At 43.1% G+C, this 23,727-nt stretch overlaps 1 protein-coding gene and 2 non-coding genes across 4 annotated transcripts; all 3 read left to right on the top strand.

Annotated features, from left to right (window-relative positions):
* Positions 1-1,984: 1,984 nt before the first annotated feature.
* Positions 1,985-15,624, top strand: hdlbpa (high density lipoprotein binding protein a). Of its 2 annotated transcripts, XM_027007686.2 has the most exons (28): positions 1,985-2,078; positions 3,618-3,689; positions 5,194-5,308; positions 5,426-5,592; positions 6,105-6,320; positions 6,851-7,057; positions 7,449-7,664; positions 7,884-8,090; positions 8,602-8,709; positions 8,800-8,904; positions 9,016-9,094; positions 9,203-9,342; positions 9,698-9,802; positions 9,912-10,025; positions 10,177-10,263; positions 10,438-10,569; positions 10,711-10,929; positions 11,087-11,308; positions 11,646-11,864; positions 11,973-12,111; positions 12,229-12,377; positions 12,460-12,564; positions 12,730-12,864; positions 13,034-13,177; positions 13,292-13,471; positions 13,546-13,662; positions 13,967-14,107; positions 14,202-15,624. In XM_027007686.2, the coding sequence occupies exons 3-28, from the start codon at positions 5,233-5,235 to the stop codon at positions 14,292-14,294; spliced, it is 3,822 nt and encodes a 1,273-aa protein (XP_026863487.1). In that variant the 5' UTR covers positions 1,985-2,078; positions 3,618-3,689; positions 5,194-5,232; the 3' UTR covers positions 14,295-15,624. The 2 variants fall into 2 exon arrangements, with proteins under 2 accessions (XP_026863487.1, XP_026863488.1); XM_027007687.2 differs by lacking the exons at positions 1,985-2,078; positions 3,618-3,689 and adding an exon at positions 4,600-4,923.
* Positions 15,625-16,142: 518 nt separating this feature from the next.
* trnap-ugg lies at positions 16,143-16,214 on the top strand. Its single transcript has one exon. It is a non-coding gene; the product is annotated as a tRNA-Pro (tRNA).
* A 198-nt stretch (positions 16,215-16,412) lies between these two features.
* Positions 16,413-16,484, top strand: trnag-ucc. Its single transcript has one exon. It is a non-coding gene; the product is annotated as a tRNA-Gly (tRNA).
* Positions 16,485-23,727: the final 7,243 nt, after the last annotated feature.

Here is a 23,727-nt window from a genome sequence, read left to right as displayed (position 1 = left end):
GTGGAGTCTCCCTCCATGGCTGGGAAGACGCCTTTATACCTGCACCGACGCCACAACAGCTGGTGCCTCTGCTTCTCTCTCGAGCCCATGCCAGAGTTCACGCACCACTGCCTATGACGTGCAAACATCCTCTTACTTGTTACTGCTGCCCACTGTCTTTTCTGCTTTCTCTGCCATTCGCTGCGTCATTGGTGTTGATGAGTTGCTGCTTGTGCACACTGGCCATGGCCCCTTATGATCCACTGGCCAGCAATGGTGCTTTATGTTCAGTTCCTCCAGCGTTGATAGCTTCGCCTATGAAGATCTGCAGGGCCTTCAACGTGACAGACCCTCTCCACTCTCTTTTTGGCCTCACAAAGAAAGTCCAATGGCAATCGCCACAATAATAATAAAATTATGTTCTGTCAGGAAAATTGCAAATGTCATAAAACTGTACTTGGGCTGTGCTCTAATGTAAGTAATTTAATATGTGAATTGACAAATCTTTAACTTAAAAGCTAAGTGGACAGACAAATTCTCACCTGCAGCGAGACCTCAGGTTATTTGTGTGCAGTGAATGGACAAATATTTGTTATACATGTGATGTTCAAAACCAAAAGTAACTGAATTAACTGCACTGAAATTGTATATAGTTACAACTCTCTATGCTAATCTTTAATAAAACAGTCGCTTATAGCATAACTAGGTTAGAGTTTTCAAACTAAATTTTTCACCTTTTGTTATGACCCCATCAAAGCTGTGAGGCCATAACAAGGAGAAAAGAAGTGCAAATGGATAATGTAATGGAAGTTGTGAAAAGTGAATAGCAATAAAACAAACAATCACAAATGGAAGGTTTTTTTCAGTGTATTGTACAGAGGTTATGATTCATGAACAAACAATCATACTGGTGCATATGTCTTCAGGAGTGACCCAGGCCAAAATAACAAACAAAACGCACACTAATTAAATAAAACTACACCCTAACTAATCCTAACAACACAAGAAACATACTCCCTAACACAGAGACAAAACCCACATCCAACAAAAATGACAGTCACTCCCTACCACCAGTATTCAATACCAAAGTACCAAACAAAACAATATTTACACACTCTATACAATATCTATAAGTACATATACACGACAGCTCCCGAAGCAGGAGGGGCAAAACAAAAGAATGAAGTCCAAAAATGGGGGAAACATGGTCATACTCAAAAGTCATACAAAGTTTCAAATCACAAGCCAAACAAACCAACAACCTCCAACTAACTAGATAAGTGACACACATTACTGATTTAAATTACATTGACAAGACAATGTTACAGTGTAAATAGAGAAGTGACACACATTACTTAATTAAATTACATTGACAAGACAAAGTAACGAACTAGATAAGCGAAACTGGTTACTGAATTAAACTACTTTGATAAGACAATGTTACATTGTAACTAAATAAGCGACACACGTTACTGATTTAAACTACTTTGACAAGACAATGTTACAGTGTAACTAGATAAACGACATGTTACTGATTTAAACTACTTTGATAAGAAATGTTACTGATTTAAACTACTTTGTTAAGACAATGTTATAGACTAAAAAGATAAACGACACACGTTACTGATTTAAACTACTCTGATAAGACAATGTTACAGTGTAACTAGATAAGAGACACACATTACTGATTTAAACTACTTTGATAAGACAATGTTAGTTTAACTAGATAAGCGACGTATCTAGTTTTTACAGCTTACGAAAACTCCAGCAATATCACTCCAACAATTACACATTCCGTAAAGCAAAAAAAATTAAAATAAAAACAAACAAATGTAAAAAAAAAAAAAAAAAAAAGCAAAACACTCTCTCTCTCTCTCTCTACTGCCCGCGGAATTAATAAAAACAGGAATAAAAAAAAAAACATATGTGATCTGTGACATGTGTAATGTAGTGATCGGAGCCTGGCTGACGTGAGCGGATCCGAGTGGGAGGAGGCGGGGGTATATATGTGTCCGGCTGCTTCCCCTCCCCTTCGCCAGTGGAGTTTGGAGATCCAGCTTCTGCACCACACAGGGCAGACGGGAAAAACAAAAACACGAGTAAGTCTTTGAACGGTCTCTCTCCGTCGCGTTGTGCGCGCAGGACGTCGACGCTTCCGCCGATGGCGGGTTTTGTTCGGTCTGGCGCTCGGTGTATTTTGGGTGGGAAGACGCGCTTTGGCTCGACTCCATGTCGGTTCCTCCACCGTGTCGCCCTCCGCTCCCGGCTAGCCGAGTGCCTACGTGGACTTTGTGTGGAGACTGTCAGCGGTGTGGCCGGCTAGAATCCGCCCCAAAAAAATAATGTTATGCCACTTTTGTACCATTTTATTATTATTTTGATTTTTAGAAAGGACACTCATTCGACGTCGTCACTTGTGAGAGTTATTAGGAGAGTTTTTATTTTAAAGTTTTGGTAATCGTGCGTGAATTAGCTGCGCCGCTAGCCGTCTGGCTAAGCTACGTGTCACAGCCACGCACGCGCAAGTCAAAGTTTACGACTTGGTTAGCCTAGCATATTAACCAAATAAACACTCACTCTGCGTCTTAAAGGGGGTACACGTCGCCAGCAATTTAAACAACGCATGCCGTCGTATGTATGTCGCCCTGCCCACCACATTTAAATGGCGAATAAACGTTTACAATTGGGAAATCCTCGAGAGAAGCGAAAATGTCGTGGCTAGCACGGTGGCTAACTTGGCTAGCTAGCGCTAGCTTCTTGGTGGTTGACGTAGCACTCGGGCATAATCGGTAGTTGGTTAGCCGAGTTTCTTTCCGTCAGGGGCGCCGATTAAAGTTTAGGAAGAGCTCATTAACTTTTTTTCCGCCCCCGTCTACCCCACTTTGCGCTAAAACACGAACACTTTTAAAGCGTTTATCTAGTTGGCTAGCCTTTTATTCGAGTCTCAGTTCAGCTAGCCACGGCAGGAGAGGCCAACTCGTGTAAACGCATGAAATATCCTGTGCAAATGCGAGGAGTTGGCCAGACTGTCTCTCTCTTTTCGTTTTAATCGCCGTTTGTCTGATACTCTCTTGGAAAATTGCTCGACGTGCCGCATACATTTGCAGCCGGTCAAACTTGCGCAGCATAAAAAGGCCACGTCTGTCTTATTTTTTGCGATTAAACCTCGTGCAGTGTACACCACGTCGCCCTTTAACTAGGTAGCTAGCGCAAACGTTATGAATACGTCCTTGAAGTAATCAAATGGTACATGATCAAACAAAACTAGTAGCCCGTTAAAAAATGGTGTTTGTTTTTTTTCTTTTCGCACTCTTCGCATTGTTTGGGAAGGTCATTATCTATTCATGGAAGGTGCATTTTGACGATTAATACGATTAAATCAGGGGAATTGACCTAACGGGTTCTCAAATTATCAATTTATTGCCTGTCAATGGGTAGAGATGGTTTCTTGGTTAAATTGGCCCCACTAGGTATTGAAGGGCTGCTATGGTTCTGCTTGTTGGAACTGAGTACCTGGGCTTCTATACATTAAAAAATGCCTAAATGGGAATAAATGCTGTAATTTTGTTTTTCTAGAATTGAATGTAGAAATCACTGGCTCTTGCTGAGATGTTTTAATCGGGGTTTTCCTGTTTTAGGCAAAAGCTGGCAGGCTGACACGAACGGGCAGCTTTACAGGACGGATTATCTGGTAACTGACCATTTAGCTGGTAAGATCAGTGCTCTTGTCCATCAGCATTGTAATCAGCTGAGTCGAATGCTTTTGCATGATTTTCATTGTTTAATTACTACAATGCGAGCTGTACATCTCTCGTTGAATACCAGAAACCCTTGAGAGTATTTGAAGCGTTTTGGTATGCCCGACTACACGATCGCCTCACCTTGTCAAAGAAAGGCAGAGGTTCTTGTGATTTGGGCTTCTGATTTGAATCCCAGTACTTGCTGTCTGCTGTGGTTGGGGGCTGCTCACAGATGAGGAATGCCATCTGGGAGGGTTACCAGGAGCACTTGGTGTATATTAAATATATGCGTGGTATATCATGTGGTGCTTGAGTGTTGTGTACTCGGCAGTTTCAGAAGACGTAGTGTGGGGTTGATGAGCTGCATGTTGACGTCCTTTTAGACTTGTGATGTTTTGATATATGGAGGATCCTGTTATGGGAACTGGCTGTGACCACCTTGGGGGAAATGCCTTTTGAGAAGAGACTTAAATAAAATAAGGTTTGTCTTTATGTTGAGGTGCTTCTCCACAAGGAACTGTTGGTTTGAAATGTTTTGGTTTGATCTGGCTTTAGAGTCCAAGTGAGCATTCACACTGCTCCATCTGAGTCTTTAGGAGGACTGCAGAGGAAGAGGCCCCCACAAGGGTGCTTTTGAAAAAGCAAGTTAAAACAGCCCCGTTCTGTGTGAAGAATCAAAGCTCTGAAATCTAGGGTGGCCAAGTACGTCAGAACAAATGTGACGAAATGTTTGCATGGTAAACACACTGCATTATATGCTCTCTTGACTTCCAGGACTTTGAAGTCTTGAGACTTGTCATGGTTTATTCTTTGTCTCCACTGGCCTTAAGTCACACCATTGTTCAACTGGTAGGTAGGTCTGGGTTTTATTTTGAGCTGGTATTTCAGTAAGCCAAAAGCCTTTGTTTTTTGCCTTGATTTTGAGTTGCCACATCCAAGAATATGCAACTTGACCCCTTTTAAAGTTGTTGTGCCAATGTCATTTTACTTAAGGTGTCCGTTTTCCATTATGCATACGCTAACTTCCTGGCTTAAGGGACTCCAAGATGTTTGCTGAAACATGAAAAAGTTGAAATGCTGCAAGTTTTCCCTTACTGATGTTCTACCCACATGGAGTGCAGCAAATAGGAGTGGGGGAAGGGGTGAATCTTGGCTTTGGTGCTCCTTCAGCTAACTTCTAGGCTTACAATTAGCCCTTCGTAAGGTAACAGACATCTAGGCTTACCCTTTGTGTCAGAATGCGTACTTTTAAAATTAGGTTTGTACATACCTTTCTGAAAATTTGTCATTAAAGTTGTATATCTTTTTCCTTGTGAAAGTATGCTGCCTGTATTAATGCATCTGAATTCTGTGTCTTGGGGAAATTTAAAGTTCTTCACTTTAAGCAGATGAGGCTATATAGATCCATGTTGTGTGGGTTTGTGCCCCTGTGGTGCATTTTGACCCCTAACTGACTGGCCTCTTCCTCTTGCAGTGGCACACTCGGACTCCGTGTAAGCGTGGGATTTCGACCATGAGCTCAGTCGCCGTACTTACGCAGGAAAGCTTTAATGAGCACCGCAGCGGCCTTCTGCCGGAGCAGGTTGGAGGTGAGTGCCGCGACCCCATCCAGCCATGTGGGTTGCGTTTGGCGTGCTGAGCTTGACTGCAACAGTATGGTGGTGATGAGAATGCACCCCTTTATCCCATTCCATCTTGGCTTGCAGCTGCTGTGGCAGGATCCAGCGATTCTGTAGATGAGGACAACCTCCCCACCTACAAGGATGCCTTCCCCCCTCTGCCTGAGAAGGCTGCTTCACCTGAGGGGCCCCAGGAGGTTGGAAATGTCTGGATGTCCAAAATCAGGCCTCTCAAATCCTCAATCATCACCCAGGTATGGGTGAGGTCAGATGCAAACACTTTATTTCTTAATTGTGAGTGTTTGTGAAAGCTCGTTGCTTGTGGGTGGAGAGCGAATAATTGTTTTTTCCCCCCATTTTTGTTTTTTTGTTTTTCAAATGTGTGAAGGGATTCAAGTTGTATACCATTTTACTATTACACTATTACAAAGTCATGGGTCTCCCAACAGGCACACACCACTATGGTGGGGGGGGAGCACTAAGCAAAGATTTGAACATGATTAGAGGCCAGTTTGCTTTTCACTCCAATCTTAAACAGCAGTGGTAGCTTCATAAAGATATCATGGGGCTACTGTTTGCTGAAAATTTTAAAAACCAATTTTATACACAGACTCTTGTAATGAACATGAAACCTGTATCTTGGGCTAATAGGAAAAATGAGTACCCTGGTGTTCCCATCCTTCTGGGCCTCGGGCATCTCTAGTCTGTTCACTTTGCATGTGCACCAGGTCCATGTGACTGAGCTTGTATCGTTTTCTCCCACCAGGTTTTCCATGTGCCTCTGGAGGAGCGCAAGTACAAGGACATGAACCAGTTTGGAGAAGGAGATCAGGCTAAGGTCTGTGTGGACATTATGCACAAGACTGGTGCCCACTTGGAACTCTCCATGGCCAAGGACCAGGGCCTTTCCATTATGGTGTCTGGGAAACTGGATGCCGTCATGAAGGCCCGCAAGGAAATTGTGTCCCGACTGCAGACTCAGGTCAGTCTTGGGGAAAGTTGTAAGTGACTTTGCAGAGCTCCCTTTACTGTGTCCTTTGCGGCAGGTTCAGTGTACTCTTGAATGGCTGACACGGCTCAGTTTTGCATTTCATTTAGCTCTAATCAAATGCCTTGGCTTTAGAACTGAACAGCAGGGATTTGGTGTCTTGATGGAGAAAGTGGTTACTAAAAATTGTCCTTGCATCATGGTGTGCAGGCTCCTGCCCAGTGGCATTAAGGTTGCCTCTTGCCTGTCTGCCGGCAGAACCTTTGCAATATAGTGCATTTTTGAGCCTTAAGTTTTCTGTCATCACTAGCTACATGCAAAATCAGACAGATGATTTTATTAATAAACTAACTCTACTACTTTAAACCAGTTGCAGTGTGGGTTGTTTTGTGGCTTGAATGTGGTTTTTATCTTTGTCACATGGGAGGGAGCAAACTTCCTGTCAAGCCTGTGGCGCTAGTTTACAGGAATTCGTGTGGGGGAAATGCCCTTTTTTCCAAAGCCGTCTCCTCTTGCTCTCCTAGGCTTCGGCTACTGTGGCAATCCCCAAGGAGCACCATCGCTTTGTCATCGGTAAGAATGGGGAGAAGCTACAGGAGCTTGAGCTCAAGACTGCCACCAAGATCCAGATCCCGAGACCCGACGACCCCAGCAATCACATCAAGATCTCTGGCACCAAGGAGGGTCTGGAGAAGGCCAAGCATGAGATACTGCTCATCTCTGCTGAGCAGGTAGGGATGCTTGCACTAGCCTCGCTCTCGACTTAACTTTGACATACTCTTAAGAAATGAGTTAAGCAGCTTGAGAATTCCTTTAGATTCAACTTTAACACAATGAAATTCTCAAGTGTTTTAAAAATGGCTCTCTGTTGGGCATTTATATAGGCTTGTAAGTCTTTCATTCAATTCCTCCATGGTTTTTAAGGCTTTTGCAAGTTAAATGTTTTAAAATTTATGCCTTGATGGTTGGTAGCCGGCAATCTGTACTTGGACTGTGTGTGCACAAACATGTTTCCAAGCGTAACTTAAATTTATTTCTTTAATGTATTTTTTTTTTTTTCGGTTTCTTGTACTGTTTGATTCGATTGACCTCATGATCTGAACACTAGCCACTATATTGTAGGACAAACGTGCTGTCGAGAGGGTGAACATCGACAAGGTCTACCACCCCTTCATCACCGGTGCATACGGCAAGGTGGTGAGCGAGATGATGCAGGAGACAGGAGCCCGCATCAATGTCCCACCGCCCAGCGTGAACAAAACGGAGATCGTCATCACTGGGGAGAAAGAGCAGGTTGCCTTGGCCGTGGCCATGATCAAAAAGGTTTATGAGGAGAAGGTGAGAATTCCTCATCTAAACACGTTTATGTTAATGTGGACATTTGCCCCCCACCCCCCAAAAAAAATTAAGCTGCTTGATCTTTGACTTTGATTATGGCTAGATGTGCACCAAAGCCAATGGTTGTTCATCTTGTGTGATTGTGAAGGAGTTTGGTTTGGCATTGATGCTGATGTACTTTATGCTGTGTCCCTCCCTGCCTCCCTCTTTTATTTTTAGAAGAGGAATGCCACCACTATTGCAGTGGAGGTGAAGAAATCTCAGCACAAATATGTGATTGGGCCCAAGGGCAATACCCTGCAGGAGATTCTGGACAGGACTGGCGTCTCGGTCGAGATCCCACCCCCTGACAGCAGCTCAGAGACAGTCATCTTGCGTGGGGAGCCGGACCGGCTGGGCCAGGCGCTCACTGAAGTGTACGCCAAGGTAAACCAGTCCTCCCTCTGCAATGCTGACCTGAGGAAAGGGGGAGCTGTCTTAAACTAAATTATGTTGCCTTCTTTTCTTTCCCCTCCCCCTTGAGTCTGGCACTGATCTAAATCCCTGTCCAGAAGACTGATTGTAAACGGGCATGTGTGCGTTTCTCTCTTCACTCTCTGTAATGAAAGCATGAATGGGATTTTCCTGTGGCAGTATTGGTGTTCCCTTTTGTACAGAGGTGCACCTATGCTTAAAACCCCTTTTTCGAGTTGCCAAACATTTTTATAAAGGTTTTTGTGACAAGTGCTTTATGAAGTGGAGGATGTGTTCTTATTATAAAGAAGACTTGCTCTCTGCCAATGAGTACAGTTCTGAAAGCTTTCATTTAGTTATGACGAGGGATAAAGGAGGTGCTGATCATGTTATGCTGTGTTTCTCTGATGGGTATCTTCTGAATTATTATACTAATGCGTAATACAACTCTGCTCCCTCTGGCTGTGTCTTTACCCCTCACAAGGCCAACAGCTACACTGTGTCCTCAGTCTCGGCTCCTTCTTGGCTTCACCGCTTCATTATTGGCAAGAAAGGACAAAATCTGGCAAAGATTACTCAACAAATGCCAAAGGTAAGCTGGATAGAACCTGCTTGTATCCAAGTAGTCTCCAGAAGGCTTCAGTGTCGTTTTGTGGTCGAGCAGGTTTGATTTTTGTTGCAGGTGCACATCGAGTTCACTGAGGGAGAGGATAAAATCACACTGGAAGGACCTACCAAAGACATCCAGATTGTGCAGAGTCAGATTGAAGCCATCGTTTCCGACCTGGTAAGAAGCCGATACCGGGGACATGTTACCTTGGGTGACCTAATACGGTGCTGCATGTCTAGTTATGCATAGTCCCTCTGCATCAACACCGATGTGCTTTTGTTTTTGAAGGTTAGCCGTATGGATTATGCCGAGATCTGTGTGGACCCAAAGTTCCACAGGCATTTGATCGGGAAAGGCGGTGCCAACAGTGGGGTTTTTTTTGTTTTTTTTTAATTTTTAATTTTTTTAAACAACTTCTGAAAATTGTGGTGAGAGTGGACATTGATTTAGTTTCTCCTCCACTGTTTTTTCCCAGTCAACCGCATTAAGGACCAGTACAAAGTGTCTGTCCGCATTCCACCTGATAATGAGAAGAGCACCCTGATCCGCATTGAGGGTGACCCTCAGGGTGTTCAGGAGGCCAAGAAGGAGCTGCTGGAGCTGGCGTCACGCATGGTGAGGGTGGGGGGGACCTTCAGCATGATTTAACTGCTCGCTCTCTGGGCAGTTTCTCTCCTCATTGACTGAACACCCCCCCCCCCCCCCGGTTCAGTCTTTTGTTCCATCTACCAGGAACAATTTGTTGTCTGGGGGGGGGGGGGGTGTTTGCATCTTATTTGGATCTGGTTACTTGGTAATCAGTTTGATTTGCTGGAGTAAGGATTTAAGGTTTGTGGTGTACTGGTGGAGTTTGAAATGCACACGGTACAGTGAGTCTGTGATGACTGCTATGAAGTCCTTTGGGCTCTGGGAAGTAGTTGCTTGGCAACAGGTGAGTCAGACGTCCCTTAACGCTTACTGTGTTCCACAGGAGAACGAGCGTACAAAGGACATGATCATTGAACAGCGTTTTCACCGAGCCATTATTGGGCAGAAAGGGGAGAAGATCAAGGAGGTTCGAGACAAATTCCCTGAAGTAAGAAGCATCTTTGTCTGCCTTCTCATCTCTGTGTACGCTGGAGTTCTTGTCTTGGGAAACGGTAGGGGGCTTTTAAATAAATAAGGCTTCCTCCCTCTGTCTACAGGTCATCATCAATTTCCCTGACCCGGCGCAGAAGAGTGACATCGTGCAGCTGCGTGGGCCCCGTACTGAAGTGGAGAAATGCACGAAATTCATGCAGAAGATGGTGGCTGAAATGGTAAGCAGATGATCCTCAGGAACTGAGGGTGCCTAATATCAGGTGCTCGCTAATGAATAATGTGTATAAAGAAAGGACTCCTCACTCATGGTGAAAGCAAGGGGAAACAAATGTATAGTAGCAATGACCAATTTATTCCCCCCACCCCCAGGTGGAAAACAGCTATTCTGTCTCAGTCCCCATTTTCAAGCAATTTCACAAGAACATCATCGGTAAAGGAGGAGCGAACATTAAAAAGGTGAGTAGATGGTTTTTGGGGGTATGCACAAAGCGGGTAAAGTGGATGGTCTCGTTTAAATGGTTATACACAATGTATTTTTGTGATTGGGTTCTTTGTGTGCTTGGGAATTAAATCGATCGCCAGACGAGGCCTAGTGATTTATTTTATTTCTCCCCCCCTCACCTTTTTCAGATTCGTGAAGAGACGAACACTAAAATCGACCTGCCTGCAGAGAACAGCAACTCTGAGATGATAATCATAACTGGGAAGAAGGCAAACTGTGAGGCAGCGAGAACTCGGATTCTGGCTATTCAGAAAGAGTTGGTAAAGAACCCTCGTAATCTATTTAGACTGTGCCTCTAGTGTCAGCAAATACAAGCCACATGCATTCATACTGTATTTTTGCTCATTTTCTTGAGATCTCTATGTATCTAGTTTATTTATTACCGCATTGTTCTGATTTAGGCAAACATCACAGAGGTGGAGGTGTCTATCCCCTCGAAGCTGCACAACTCCCTGATTGGCTCAAAGGGGCGTTTTGTACGCTCCATCATGGAGGAGTGTGGTGGAGTGCATATTCACTTCCCCACTGAAGGCTCTGGTATCGACTCTGTGACAATCAGAGGCCCAGCCGAGGAGGTGGAGAAGGCTAAAAAACAGCTGCTCTCTCTGGCTGTAGAGAAGGTAGGTTTCATTGCAGCCACTCTTACAATTTGTCACTAATCATTGTGTTTTTATTTTAATTCATTAAACTTTTAATGATCACTAACACACATGAGTGGAGCTATAATTCTGTATGCTTTTTTTTTTTTTTTTTTTTTTTTTTTTTTTTTTTTAAAAGCAAACCAAAAGCCACACAGCAGAGCTCCGTGCCAAGCCCGAGTACCACAAGTTTCTCATCGGGAAAGGAGGTGGGAACATCCGGAAGGTGCGTGACAGCACTGGTGCCAGGATCATCTTTCCGACGGCTGAGGATAAGGACCAGGAGCTAATCACGGTCATCGGCACTGAGGAAGCCGTGGCGGAGGCCAGGAAGGAGCTGGAGGGGTTAATTAAGAGCCTGGTATGGCCCTTCAGTCCCTTGGCAGGAGCATAAGCTATTTATAGCTTTTTCTTGGTGGAACTTGCTAAGACTTTGTAGGTTCTAAATTTTTATTTATTTAGTTTTGCTTGCTACTATTGCTGAACAATGTGAAATCACTAGATCAGTCATGCAGCTAGCTGTGGTTTTAAAGTGCAAGATTGCTATGGTGATTGTCTAATATGGTAAGTTTTGGGAGAATTGACAGACCCACCACTGAGCAAGAGTGCAGTCCATTGGCAATACTCATGTAATCTGTTTTTGTCTCTGATTATGCGTAATGACGACTGAAGAGACTTCATTTCCTCTCTCTCTTCAGGATAATGTAGTGGAGGACATTATGAGTGTAGACCCCAAACACCACCGCTACTTTGTAGCACGTCGTGGCCAGGTCTTGAGGGACATTGCTGATGAATACGGCGGTGTGATGGTTAGCTTTCCTCGCACTGGCTCTCAGAGTGATAGGGTCACGCTGAAGGGAGCCAAAGACTGTGTGGAGGCAGCCAAAAAACGTATGCTGGAGATCATTGAGGATCTGGTAAGTTGGAACTTGAGCTCCCTTCCAGTGGCTGTCCTGAGAACTGTACAAGTCTCTGCCATTTTATTAAAGGTTTGAACACGAGCGTTGGTCTCTTCTCCTACACAGGATGCTCAGGTGACCATGGAGTGTGTGATTCCTCAGAAGTTCCATCGCTCCATCATGGGACCCAAGGGTGCTCGCATTCAGCAGATCACTAGAGATCACAATGTGCAGATCAAGTTTCCAGAGAGGGAGGACCTGCAGGGTAAGTGATGGTGAAGCGCTTCCGTGTTGCATTTGGTCTTTATTCTCCAACCGTGTTGGATATGAGATGCGTGTTCTTTTTAAGGCTGTGTTCACACCTGTCCGTTTTATGACTTAGCTCCCTCAGGAGAGGCCCAAGTACAGGAGAACGGGGAGGCTAACGGCGAGATCAAGGATCCAGCGGAACCTGTAGCTCCGAAGAAATGCGACGTCATCGTTCTCTCTGGCCGAAAGGAGAGGTGCACGGCTGCTGTGGAGGCGTTGAAGGTATTGTTCTGCATGTGGATGTTTGTTCCTTAGTGCTTTGTCAGATGCTGGGGCATTTTCATGTGAGTTGTACTGCCTGCAGGCTCTGGTTCCTGTGACCATTGAAGTGGAAGTGCCTTTTGAGCTTCATCGCTACATCATTGGGCAGAAAGGCAGTGGCATTCGCAAAATGATGGATGAATTTGAGGTCTCTGTATATACAATGCGAATATTCATTACAGAATCGCTTTGAACCTTCTCTACTCTAGAGTATCCAAATGAATTCCACGAGGCTTTTAAATGAATAATGTCTATTGACAAAAGATCAGATAGTCAAGTATTCAATCTAAGCTCTTAATTACATCTCTTGCAGGTCAATATTCAAGTGCCTGCTCCTGAGCTCCAGTCCGACATAATCTCCATTACAGGCCTTGCCACTCACCTGGACCGCGCTAAAGGTGGTCTTCTTGAGCGCGTCAAAGAGCTGCAGGCTGAGCAGGAGGATCGGGTGAGTGAAGTCAGCCTGATGTTTCATGAGTTTGTGTTCAGCTGCGTTTTGTGGTCTGGGGGTGGGGGTGTGTGTGTGTGTGTGTGTGTGTGTGTGGTGGGTTTTTTTTTTTTCCCTTCTCTTTCCCCCCCCCCCCCCCCATGTTGAATCCTGCCTGAATCTTCAACAGGCTCTCAGGAGCTTCAGGTTGACCATCACTGTGGATCCCAAGTATCATCCCAAGATCATCGGTCGCAAGGGTGCCATAATCACCCAGATCCGAACCGATCATGACGTCAACATCCAGTTTCCAGAAAAGAACGATGAGAACCAGGTAATGTTTGTGAGATGTGTGCTGCAGGACTTTGGGCAGTTGCCAGAGCACGTCTTGACCTTTTTGTCCAGATTCTTTATCTCCCTGTTCTTGGCTTTATTTACTTGTGTGCAGGACCAGATCACCATCACAGGCTATGAGCAGAATGCTATAGCGGCACGTGATTCCATCCAGGCTATTGTCGACGAACTGGAGGAGATGATCTCGGAGGACATTACGTTGGACAGCCGAGTTCATGCTCGCATCATCGGTGCTCGTGGCAAAGGTATCCGCAAGATCATGGACGAGTTTAAGGTGAGTGTGTTCAAGAACCTGTGCTGTTTGGACACTTTGGTGCTCTGCTCCTAACGTTGCGCTCCGATGCCCAGGTTGATCTGAGGTTCCCTCAGAGTGGTGCTGCCGATCCCAACTTGGTAACTGTGACTGGCCGTCCAGAGATGGTGGATGAGGCAATTGATCACCTCCTCAATTTGGAAGAGGAATATGTAAGTGATCTTGATCATGCCTTGTTTATGGTTCCTTTGAATGTGATGCAAGAATTTGTGTTTGTCATGTATTTGTTATTGTTTATTTAATGACATTTTGCACTATATTGGAATGTTTGCACTTGTGTAGCATGTTTGTTGCACCATGGTCCTGGAGGAACATTGTCTCGTTTTTGTTGTGTACCTGTATATAGCTGAAATGACAACCTCTTGAACTTGAATTGTACAATTGGTTACTTGTGGCCAACAATTGAGGTGCAATGCATCTGATGCAAATCATGTAACACCCCTTTGCACCTCTCAGATGGCAGATGTGGTGGAAAACGAGTCCAAGATAGCATACATGAAGCCATCTGTATCTGCAGCAGCCAACCCGGATGAGCCCCGTGGCCCTTCCAAGGGCTTCGTGGTAAGGGAGGCCCCCTGGACTACCAGTAGTGAGAAGGTGAGCCCATTTCAGCTCAGTCACACTTGTTGAGCTTACTTCTGCAGGTCACAGGGTTTGAATATTTGTTTTACCTCTGCTTTCCCCTTTTTAGGCCCCAGATATGACTAGCTCTGAGGACTTCCCCAGTTTTGGTGCACCTGTGACTGCAGCAAAGGCTTCTCCATGGGGACCAAAGCGTTTCTGAAATGTTCTGGGATATGTTCTGCCTTCTTGATTTCTTTCCCCCCCCCCCCCCCCCCCCCTCCAATTCCCCTTGGATGTGGACTGACCATTTGACATCAACCCCAGTAAACCCCTACACACACTGCACCCCCCAGGCCAAACAACATGTATTAAAAATTTTTTTAGAAATGAGTGGGTGGGGGGTGTGGAAAGCATCAAATGGGTGGAGAGACCTTTCCCAAAACCTTTCTTCCTCCAGTTCCAGGAATCGGTCTGCCTTTTAGGAGCATGAAAGCAGACATTTAATTTTCACTCAGTTTGGTGTCTAACCTGGTCTGCCTCTAGTTTTACCCAGCCATTAAAATTTTTTTTGTCTGATTCAACTTGCTTGCATTCAGACAATCGCATAATGGAGGAACACACTTGGCAGTGCTTCAGGTCTGGAATTGGCCAGGCGCAATGATTTTAATACGAAACTGTTGATTGAACACTTGTGTGTTCTGTGTTGATCAAGCTGCTCTGTTTCTTTGTTGCCTTTGCAACGGGGTGGGATAAAATGTATATATAAATATATACTGTATACCTCTAAAAGATGCTTCTGGTAGAAGGTCACTTACCTGAGGGAAAGTGGGTAGCTATATATATATATTTTTTAAATGCAATGTCTCCTTCCCCAAGAAAAATGTATGTGATCTTGTTGCAACCCTTTTAGCGGTCTTCCTCTGCCCTCTATCTATCTATCTATCTCTATCTATCTCTATCTATCTATCTCTATCTATCTATCTATCGATCAACCTATCCATCTATCTAATGTTTGTTGCTCTGTGCAAGAAATCTGTGTTTAGTGCAGTCTTAGGAGCTGTTATGGAGGAGACCGATTCACTACAGAATTCTGACCAAACTGCCAGTTTAGAAAGTTCCAAGAACTTGTATTCCCACCCCCTACCCACTCCCCAGTATTCCTGGGACTTAAAAACCACACTAAACGGCTTATATATTTTCAATCCCCCCACCCCACGTAAAAACAAAAGGTTTATGGGAAGAATTGAAATCTGATCATGTCTGGGGCGAAAATAGCATACCACTGTGCCAATTTAAATGTCAAGTAATGTCCTGTTGCTCATCCTTGCTACTGGGTCAGTTTTGCCACCACCCCCTCCATATTTCTTTATTTTAGTTTTTTTTTTTTTTTTTTTTTTTTTTTTTTGTCTTCCAGTTGCTATGCAGGTTCGTCTAAAACCATAGCAATGGCCCTTTCAATAGCCTTATAAGAATTATGCAAACACAGAAATGGATAACACTGGAAGTTACATTGTCCAAAAAAAAAATAAAAATGGAAAATCTGTAATGGTCTGTAGTGTATTGTCTTTGATTACAGCTATAACTGAGGGTTTCTTTCAAATTTGCATCTACTGGCATTTGAAGGTGTGTGTGTTGGGGTGTGAGTGTGTAAAAAAAACAAACAAACCCCAGATTAAGGGGTATTGGAGAATTCTGAAGACACATTTTTGTATTTGCCTATTTGGGCCCCCTTCTCCATTTATGGGTCTAAGGCACAGTGAATGACCACTAGCTACTATAACTCCTTTGAAATTTGTCTTCCTTTCAGATGTACTTTTATCAAGGTACTGCAGAAAAGCAGTACAGCACTCATGATTAGGTTATCATGAGGAACCTGAACCGAACAAACCTAATTTGATTGTGTTTGTTTAAAATCTTCACATAGTAATATTATTCACTGACCCTCTGTTTCACATCTTGCAAAAGGGAGGAGAGGAATATTGAAGATGCTTGACTCATTTTGGGCATGTGCAAAACTTAAACAAAAACTAGCTTATTTAAAGTCATAACAGAAGCATCCTTCAGCTGTGGCTCGTTGGTCTAGGGGTATGATTCTCGCTTTGGGTGCGAGAGGTCCCGGGTTCAAATCCCGGACGAGCCCATGTTTTCTAGAACTGATCCCTTGATATAAGGTTGATTTGATATTATATTAACATCATTTAAATGTTGATGATACTGGATCCATTAATTAAGTCTTACAGAATGTAGAATAAAACCAGGTAACTCACAAATTGCATGGATTGTTTTAGCATCCACTATAGGGTGCACTTTTATAGTCAACACCATTGTTGTCTAGTAAGCATTGGTGGTATAGTGGTTAGCATAACTGCCTTCCAAGCAGTTGTCCTGGGTTCAATTCCTGGCTAACGCACCTCTTTTTGTGCTCCAGATTATGGACCAAAGTGGGGCACTGATTAAGGTATAATGTCACCTACTCACTAATGACAGTTTGCAGATGTTAAGGCTGGTATAGCTATTTATTCCTGGTTATAGACAACATAGTTGGCAGGCAAATACAAAATATAGCTATTATTTCTTCGCCTGAAATAAATATGGGTAATATTTAAACATTAATTAAATTATTCATTCATATATGAATTGATGCATATATTTAAATATAGAGCTAACTATTAATTCTAGTTTGGAAGCAATAATACAGCACTGGAACACATGACAGAAAAACATAACATCACATTGTAGGGGGAAAACCTGAGTGCTGTGGTGCACTTCTGAAGGCGTTCACTCACCCCTACAAAGTCTGTTTTTTGTGTCTTTTTTTAAATAGTGTTTGCTCTCATAGGAGCTTAGAGGCATAATCATGGCACAATTAAGATAATTTCAGAACGACAGCTGGTGGGTAGAGAAGTAATTTTCACGCCTCCTAATCGAGAAGGCCTGTCAGATTAAGATAGAGAGATGATTTGAGGGAAATTGTCTTGGCCAACTCCTTGCAGCGAGGCCCAGGTGGCTGCAGGTATCTGCTCGCCTGGGTCCGCTGCTGCCCACGAGGAAATCTGGTTTTGATTAGCCACTGTGGAGAGATGACTGGAATGCTAGACTTCCGTTTCACTTGTCTCTTGAGGGGGATTTTTTCAATTTATAATCAACTTTTACTTGCCTGCCAATGCTGCTGTACTTGATGAAGAACTCTAGGGTTACTCCCACTTTCACACCACTGTTTCACTCTCTCTTTCACTTGTCCTGAAATTAATCCACACACTGGCCCCATACACCGGCAATGTGAAGCTATATGCGTTCAAAATGTTTTTAGGTTGGATTGGCACCCTCTCTCATGACAGGGATGGTAATCTGCTATATAGCTGTATAAAATGTTTATAATTTAAAATCACAGTCAGGAACTGACTGGTGCTATAATGCTGTGTTGCCTGTTTCTACTTTAAAATCATGGAATATTTTATATCAGACATAACATTATCCTCATTATTTTATGGATATGATTATCATTATCATTATTTTATGGATATGATTTTATGGATATGATTTCTTTGTGTTAGGCGCAATGTCTTGTTTTTAGGTTAAAACAATAATATTGTAAGATGTACTATTTAACAGTGTAAATGTCCACATTTTGGATATCTAACATGTAAAAAAAATGGGTTTCTGGAGTGCTTTAATCTGTTTACTTTGTATATTAAGGATCCAGTAGTATCACATTTTGTCCACTAGATGCCACCAGTCTATCAATATGTTTGGTTTTCAGAAATTATGGTTTCAGAGGTTTGCATTCTGCAATATATGCTAATGTAATACAGGAGTATGTTACATTCTTGCAGAGTATGTCCATCTAATGCCCTCACCAGCAAATTAATTACATGTGAACCGACCAGAGTCAATCTTATTTTTTGGCTAAATCAGAGACCCTGAAAATAATATATACATCAGTCATCCTAATTGGACAGCATATTTTGAGTAATTTGTTGCATAATTAGTTGTTATTAATATCACTGTCAATTACATTGGACTTTTACAATGTGTCTGTCAGCAGCACACTTTTAATATTTACATCGCATATACTTTACATAGGCTTGCCATGTGCTTTGAAATTTACATCGACACAATTACACACAGCCATTAAAGGAGAGTTCAGAATGATCAATGGCAAGCAGAACTGTCTGCTTGGAAAGTTCTATCACACACGAGAGACATGAAATTAGTAGCTTTTTCAGGGACGAATTTGAGAACACAAAATTCTCTGACGGAGCCCAGGAAGAAGGCTTAAATCGTTTTAAATGGCACTGAAATTAAAAAGACCCTGAACAATAATGATCTTGCTTGCCGTTCCATGACGACGCTCTAGAGGCCTTGACCTTTGGTTACAGATGGCATGTGGGTGTGTGCAACCAATCATGGCAGCCGATGTTCCAGCTGTATTCCATCTTTGATATCCCCTGTCTCATTCTCATTTTTTTCTGGGCCTTTTAATCTGTCAGAAAGAAAAACTTGACAGTGATATTTCAATCTGAGTACTGCCAGCGCATTACATTTTTTTCTTTATTTATTTCCACATGTTCACCTCCTGTTATTCACCCATGAGCCGACAAAGTAGGGTCATGCTTAAAGTAAGTTTCTCGTCCCAGGAGTTGTGAGGACAGTTCCATGTTGTTTGTCCTCGATGTGCACTGAGCACCCCAGAGCCCACGTGACGTGTTCTGTCCTGTTAGAGTTAGATTTGTCTCACACTTGTCCTGCAGATGTTTGCTTGCAAGCACATTTCATGTACGCCCAAACAATTATTTGAGAGGCGACACACAGCTTTTAAACCTCACGTACATGCCTTTACACTTGTGTGTGAGGTGAAGTGACCACATTCGAGGGGACTGTTTTCCCCTCTTTGTGATGTGCGATAGTCGGTTTTGTCTGGGAGCCGCTGTTTTCCACCCCGTGTTGGGCCAGGGTGCTCTGCTCCACTGAGCTGTAACACAGGAGCGTGATTCACATCCAAAGTGTGTGATGAGACTGTAAACACACTATTGGCTCTTGCATTGTGGCTTTTCCTTCCAGCTGTTTCTGGGTGAGAGACACTCAAATAGAAGTTACCACAGGCACGGAGATAAACTTCAGCACTGGGAAGCACACTTACTATGTTCCATAGCTCATATTACTGACTGCAATTATTGTCTTGAAATCCTCCTTTGCAAGCGGAGCCCTTAACATTAGGTGAACTAAAATCCTTAATCACTCACTCTCTCATTCCTAATCTGGTAGTTATTTGGTTTGTGTCAAATGTTCATTTTATATGCGGTACCGACCCGATGCCACCAGGCGCGGCCTACTGGACCCCTACTGTGTCCTAATAGCCTGTACAGTGGAAATTAGAGCCAAAGTCGTGCCCTTTCAGCTTAAGTGGGGAGTCTAAGAGTCACCGTTTTTGGTTGTGTTCACTCTCTTCCACAGAGATAGCACACATAACCTGCAACGCTCCATAGTCCGGCCTGAGCTCCATGGTAAACGGTTGTGAAATGGCTGGAGAAAAAGGGGATTTGGCAAGATGGAGAAGCACAATGGCGTTGTCTAGAATACGGCCCCTCAAGTCGCCTGACTTTGGTCAAAAGCCCTTCAGTATTTCCTGTCAAACAGAGCAATTTTTTCCTTTACTCCTCCTTAAGTGTCTAGACAGTGCTTTTCTTGCTTCGTTGGTTCTCTTGGACAGAGACCAAATCTCCACTCTTGGAGGTGATAAGAGCTGTTTTATCAGCGCGTCAGAGGGGAGAACCAAGCCCCGGCAAGTGTCACTCAGGTGGGATATGTGGGAATGTGAGGGCCCCCCTCTTCCCTCCTCAATGGGAGAGTAACCTTGACCAAAGCTCGCGAAGACCACACTGCAGAGAATACAAGTCACATTATTGCCTTACTCAAAGCTTAAAGCAATAGATCAACATTTTGGGAAGGAATTCAATATGTGCTTTCTCTTACTGAACATTTTGAACACTCTGCTTAACTTAGCATGGTAAATGAAACCTTGACATTCATATAAACAATAAAGAAACATCCATTAGGTAGCAGTACAAAAACATAGGGTTCCAGGCTGCTATGGTGAGAACTGGCTATGTGCAGTAGGTTATATGTGCTATTCTACATGCTGTCATTTGCAGTTACACAATTTACATCAATATCAGTTTTTTAAATGTCTCGAGATTTTGTAGCAAATGATGGCAGCCTTATTTACTACACAGTCTTAATCTTTTTGTTGTTGTTGTTGTTGCATAAACCCGGATATCAGTAAGACTGTAGAACCTGTATAAATTGTAAAAACCCCCAAAAGATTCTGGTTTGTGGGTTTCTACTAGTGCAGACTACCAGGTTTGTATCACCTTATACACAGTCACCAATTGCTTAGTACAGTTTACAAGACAAATGAATAATTAAAAAAACCCCAGAAAACCTTAAAAGTTTTTTTGCAGTACAAAATACCTCAAAAACAATGTCTGAAAGTCACAAAGCCTCTCCTTCCTGCTTGCTCTCTTAGCCATTACAATGAAGTACATCAGAGATTGAGGTCACCCTTTGAGGTCCTACAGCACCTATATTCCGCGGTACAGGGCACTAGGGTAATACACGGCACATTCAGACCATTCACTGCTTTATGTCCATCTTCACGGGATATTGTCTGTTTTGAAAAAGTCTCAGGTCCCTGAAGTAAAAATCAATCCAGGAATTGTGCAGTGTCCCTTGTTTGAAGTCTATTGTGGCTCTATTCCCAGGCCAGGTAACACAAGAATGGATCTTTTCTTCTGGGCTTCGCTGAGCCACAATATTGGCTACTGGTCCTTAATTCCTTTCTATGCCAGCTAACTCTCCAGCTTCAAGTAATTCAGGCCCCTTTCTCTCGACATTGAATGAAGAGCTTGCGTTGTGAAACGAAAGGGATTCAATAGATGTGGATGATTTATTCAAGAGAAAGCAGTGAGACGCTGGTTTGAGATGCATAACGCTATTCTCTCTTGAAGGACACGCGTTCGTTACAATAGCAACGGATCGCGTAGCCGTTTCGCTATATTCGCCTTTTTCTTTTCTTTTTTTTCTCCCCCGTAGTTTTGTCTCCCTTTCATACACAAATTAATTGATAAGATACAGTGTCGGAAGAGCAAAGTTTGGGCCAAGAAAACATTTTATTGCGAGAAATAAAAAAAACGAGACATGCCAACATTTAATTAAGGTTGTATAACAATGTAATGTTTACGTGCCTATTGTTGTTGTTTTTGTTTGTTTGTTTTTTTAGAACTCATAACCGGTTGTTTTCTTGCTTGAAGTGTCAGTGGGAAGTGTCAGACCTCATCTTGGATTAGGGAATGCATCTAGCAGACATGTGTCTCTTTTCCTCTTGTATTGGTGGGTTTTTTTATCTGGATGAAATATAATTTTTATCTCAGTTCATTCAGAATGACAGTTCTTCAAAATCACTGCACACCAAGGGATATTCATTACTTTTTGTGGACCCGCTTGGGTAACCCGTCAAGTTTGCAGCTCCTCTCATCTCTCATCTATTTCACTCTCCCAGAAAGCCCATTTTTCCCTGCCAATTTCCCCTGCTTTACTTTGCTATGACCTTCCTGCGTAAATTGCTTGGCTTGTGTTATTCACAGTTTGGGATTTACCTGGAACAATATTTCTTCGTTGGCTCTCTTACGCCCTGAGGTGCCCAGTAACTGGTTTGTCAAAGTGAGCCCATTCTACGCGTCTCCTGTCTGCCAGTCCTGTACTCACTCTCACTCTGGCCTGTGGGATGATGTGGTTGGGTTTACTGGGAACAGCCGAATTTGGAGCAGTTATCAATTAGATAAGGGTTTTAGCGCATCAGTAGGGTAGGCTGCGACTAACTGATTAAGTCGTGAGACGGAAGTGACAATAACACAGTAGTTATCTGTAACATTTCAAATTTATTTAACTGGATGTTTGCAGGTGAGGTGTGACTGTGGAAATGTTTACATAATGGCTAAACTTGAAGAAATTCTCCATTCTTTAGTTTTATCAATGCAGACGAGAAATGATTGATAATTTGTTTGATATTTTCATTTGGCCCCCATGACCGTCATTGGCTGGCTTGCTCCTTTAACTTTAGTTTCGTGGTAGCCTCTTCCAGGGTTACTGGCCTACTCGTCTCTTGGGATTAGCTGTGGAGAGCTCTCTGAGGATCCTCACTGAAGGCGCTATTGATCAGAATGAGCACACCTGTGGTCATTAGGCTAATCACTCTATGAGACGTTGGGCTCTGAGGAAACCCCCCCACCCATAAATCACTGAACCCTTTCTCATGTTTTTACCCCAGCACAAGGGAGACAAGGGACAGTGCTTTTAATTCGCAGGTAAGCCTTTCTTCAGCGTTACTATAGCCCACATTTAACTGACAGAGTGACGTGCAGTTTTTGCCAGGGCTCATTTTGGGGATATAATGGCGTCTGGAGCTCTCACAGAGTCCATTGTGGAGAACAGGGAGACGTCGTGATCATTTAGAGAAAACCCTGAAAATGTCCCAGAGGGCTTTAATCTTTCTTCATTATTTCTCCATTATGGATAAATGCTCTCTGAAGGCCTCTCTCCGGTTATAAATGAAACACTTTGACTCTTTCTCCATTCCTCATTCTCCTGCCCTGGCACCTTCCACCCCTTGCTTTCATCTTTTACACTGCCACGACTGCGTAAGAGGCCTGGGCGCGTGTATTCCACTTGCAGATAAAAGGATAATTGAGTTGATAAACACAGAGGTTGCACTGAGTTAAGTGTTAAGGGAGTGAAGAGTAGCTTTGTCTCGCAACAGGGGTGTACAGTAGCATTACACTGGGCCAATTTAGTGGGTTACATGATGCTATTGGCTGATGGCTACCTGACAGGAAACACAACCATGTGGATCAATCGGCTCATGAGACTGTCTTTGACCTGACCTTGCCTTTCTAGTGGTAGTGCTTCTGCAAAATTTTTAATCCTGGCTACATTTGCAGGGCTCTCTCTCTGTCTCTCTCTCAAAAAAGATTTTGTGTGTGTATAATAATATTTATATAAAAATAATAATAATATTATTATCATTATTCTTATTTTTAGTAGTAGTATTACTAATAAAGTACATTGGAGTATAAACCATTATTGGACTGTGGAGGACTGAATCGGATGTGACCTGGTCTGGTTTTGACCAATGAATGGATAAATAAATATACAGAAGTATATATTAGTGTATAGACAAACATTCTACCTGATATAGCTTTCTAAGAGCCTACACGTTCTACATGCTTTTCTCAATGAGTGATCAAGTGTGTCCCATAGGATGTGATCAATGAGCATTTTCCACACTGCACCTTACTATTTTCTACCTAAACAGTTTACATGTTTGTGTGTATTTATATACTACTATTACTAGAAACAGCTGCCCTCTACCTACACCAACTGCACTGGGTTCTTTTTTCTTAAATAAGTGTAAAATCACAGGCTGTAAACTGTTTTGACTGTAAGAAGGTTTGTTTACTTTTTTTGATCACCATCTCCCTGATCACCACTGCCGAGTTTATGTTTATCCCATTTACTTTACCACTGGGTTTGGCTGAGAAACGCTGTTTTGGATGGTAGAAGTTTACGCCCCAGCAGCGACACAGACATGGTAGTGG

Source organism: Electrophorus electricus, chromosome 3 (genome assembly GCF_013358815.1).
Source record: "Electrophorus electricus isolate fEleEle1 chromosome 3, fEleEle1.pri, whole genome shotgun sequence".
Classification (NCBI taxonomy): domain Eukaryota; kingdom Metazoa; phylum Chordata; class Actinopteri; order Gymnotiformes; family Gymnotidae; genus Electrophorus; species Electrophorus electricus.
This window is presented reverse-complemented; position numbering and strand designations above follow the sequence as displayed.